The sequence below is a fragment of the Rhagoletis pomonella genome, unplaced genomic scaffold (genome assembly GCF_013731165.1).
Source record: "Rhagoletis pomonella isolate Grant_MI unplaced genomic scaffold, Rhpom_1.0 Rhpom_scaffold_02063, whole genome shotgun sequence".
Classification (NCBI taxonomy): Eukaryota; Metazoa; Arthropoda; class Insecta; order Diptera; family Tephritidae; genus Rhagoletis; species Rhagoletis pomonella.
The window spans coordinates 14,694-17,359 of record NW_023460617.1 but is presented as its reverse complement, the minus strand read 5'-3'; the positions used below and the strand labels follow the sequence as shown (position 1 = coordinate 17,359).

Here is a 2,666-nt window from a genome sequence, read left to right as displayed (position 1 = left end):
TTTTTCGCACTCTTTCCTCCAGAACAAACACCGTTCTGTGTCCGCAGTACACAATCTAATCGTAGATAAGACAGCTCAGTTCATAGAAAACAAAATTACCTCGAGCTTTCCATGGCGTTGTCCCTGCTAAATGGACACACCCCTGGAATTGATAGAATATCATATTCTATGATTAAAAATACATCAAATCCTGTAAAACTGCGAATCCTTTCACTCTACAATAACATTTTCGAAAACTACCTCCCTCAAATCTACAAAAATAGCCTTGTAATCCCCATTCAAAAACCAAATTTAGACAAATCTTCTATCGACTCATACAGACCTATTTTCTTAAACCCTTGCTGCGCTAAGGTGCTCGACAAAATTATAGCGAATAGACTATGGTGGTTTATTGCAACTAATAAACTACTTCATAGCCATCAAATTGGATTTAGGAAAGGGAAATCGGTGTCTGATTCGCTAATTTACTTAGATCATCAGATCGCTCACTCCCTACAATTAAAGAAACACATATCATTATATCACTTGATTTTTCTAAAGCCTTCGACAAGATCGGCGTACATACAGTCCTCGACCAACTAATGCTCTGGAAAATTGGACCAAAAATATTTAATTACATTAAGCACTTTATGACAAACCGAAAAATTAGAGTAAGAATCGGCCAATATCTATCCCAATCCTATCCATTTCAAAATGGCATACCTCAAGGCTCTCCCCTATCAGTTAGTCTTTTTTTAATTGCCTACAATAAACTTTGTGGCATTCTCTCCTTACATAAAGAAATCGACTTTCTAGCTTACGCAGATGACTTTATATTAATAAAAAAACTCAACAAAGACAAGAACATAAAAATAAGCTTAAATAGCATTCACAACAATATCATAACATGGTGCGACTACTCAGGCGCAGAGCTGTCTGTGGAAAAATGCAAACACATACACGTATGCAGAAAACATAACTGCCGCACAGAAATATTTTCGAACAATATGGCAATAAGCACTGTGGATAATATTAAGATCTTAGGCATTACATTTAATAAAAGATACAATTGGAATACACACATACAAAATCTCCTAGCTTCATTAAATAAACGTCTTAATATTATAAAATGTCTCTCTAACCAAAACTACAACTGTAACCCAGCTTCGTTAATCTCCGCAATTAAAGCCTTAATTGTTTCCAAAATTAACTATGGCCTTTATCTCTTTGGATCATCTCCAAAATCTATATTAAACAAATTAAAAACCACATTATATGCGGCCATAAGAGCTTCAATTGGCGCCTACCGCACTACACCTATAAATAACTTGATCTACGAAGCCAACCTTACCCCAATAATTTTAAGCTTAGAACTCATTATCGTTAAACAATCCAAATCAATTATGGCAAATGACCAGTCGCCTTTATCTAAGCTTACAACAAAAATTAATAAATCTAAAAGACTCCAGAAGGTACCTTCAGTAATAAATAAAATTATTAGTTATGCCAATCATTACGGTATTCCAATAAACAATAAGCAAATATCATCTCCTAAGTTCCCTAGTTGGCAGCTCTCGCCAACCTCTGTAGATACATCCTTACATTACTTTACCAAAAATGAAACATCCCCTGAAATTTACAAGAAGCACTTCTTGGATCTCACTAATAGGCTTAAAGCATTCAAATTCATCTACACAGATGGCTCCAAAATAGAAAATTGTGTAAGCTTTAGTGCAGTCTACAATGACAAAATAATAGTTGTGGGACAGTTACCAGCCTATAGCTCGAATTTCTCGGCAGAAATTATAGCCATCTATGAAGCTATAAAATTTGCCAGCCAAAACCGAGGCAAATTCGCAATCGCCACAGACTCACTTTCATCTCTCGAAGCCATAAAAAGCCCAAAAACTAATAACATCTATGCAGACACCATAAGAAATTTCCTCATAAAAAATAAAGATAAAATAAAACTCGTCTGGGTGCCAAGCCATGTACAAATTAAAGGCAATGAACTAGCCGATCTAACTGCAAAGGAGGCTTTGAGACGTCCCCTCATTATGACCAGTAATAACCTAGCTAGCGACATACAAAGCTACATAAAAAAACTGTTTGCTCTTAAACAAAGTAATACATACGACAAAACTACCAGTTGGTATAAAAAAATAAACCCTCAAAAATTAACCATGAATGAAATCGCCAAAATCGACCGAAACTCCGAACTAACAAGAAAGGACCTAGTCAAACTTGCAAGAATACGATTGGGGCACAGCACTTTGACAAACCAACATTTACTAGATAAAAATGCGACGAATATATGTAGATACTGCAATAGATCCCCAATCAACATAGAACACATTTTAGAAAATTGTAAATTTTTCAACCAATATAAAAGATCCCTACCCAACACTAAGCCAATCGACCTTCTTATAAACCCAACCCTCGACAACCTCAAAACGTTTATAAGCTACTTAAAATATTGCAATGTATACGACAAAATCTAATCAAAAACCATTATCATAATTAATGTACTCAACTTTTCTTCTAACTTATTACGGATAAGCATTATTTAGCTTAAGGCCACCGCAGCCATAGCTTAACTATTTGTTGTATTTAAGTTTTTAACTGTAAGTGCAACTTTCTTAATAAAACAAAAAAAAAAACAAAAAAAAAAAAAAAAAAAAAAAAAA

The 2,666-nt window shown here is 34.4% G+C and overlaps 1 protein-coding gene across 1 annotated transcript; it reads left to right on the top strand.

The window, feature by feature from the left end:
• Nucleotides 1–995: 995 nt before the first annotated feature.
• Nucleotides 996–2,531, top strand: LOC118753036 (the record flags this gene model as incomplete). Its single annotated transcript, XM_036487884.1, is given in 1 exon segment — nt 996–2,531. A coding segment is annotated over 1 exon segment (1,098 nt). The 5' UTR covers nt 996–1,382.
• Between the last annotated feature and the right edge of the window lie 135 nt (nt 2,532–2,666).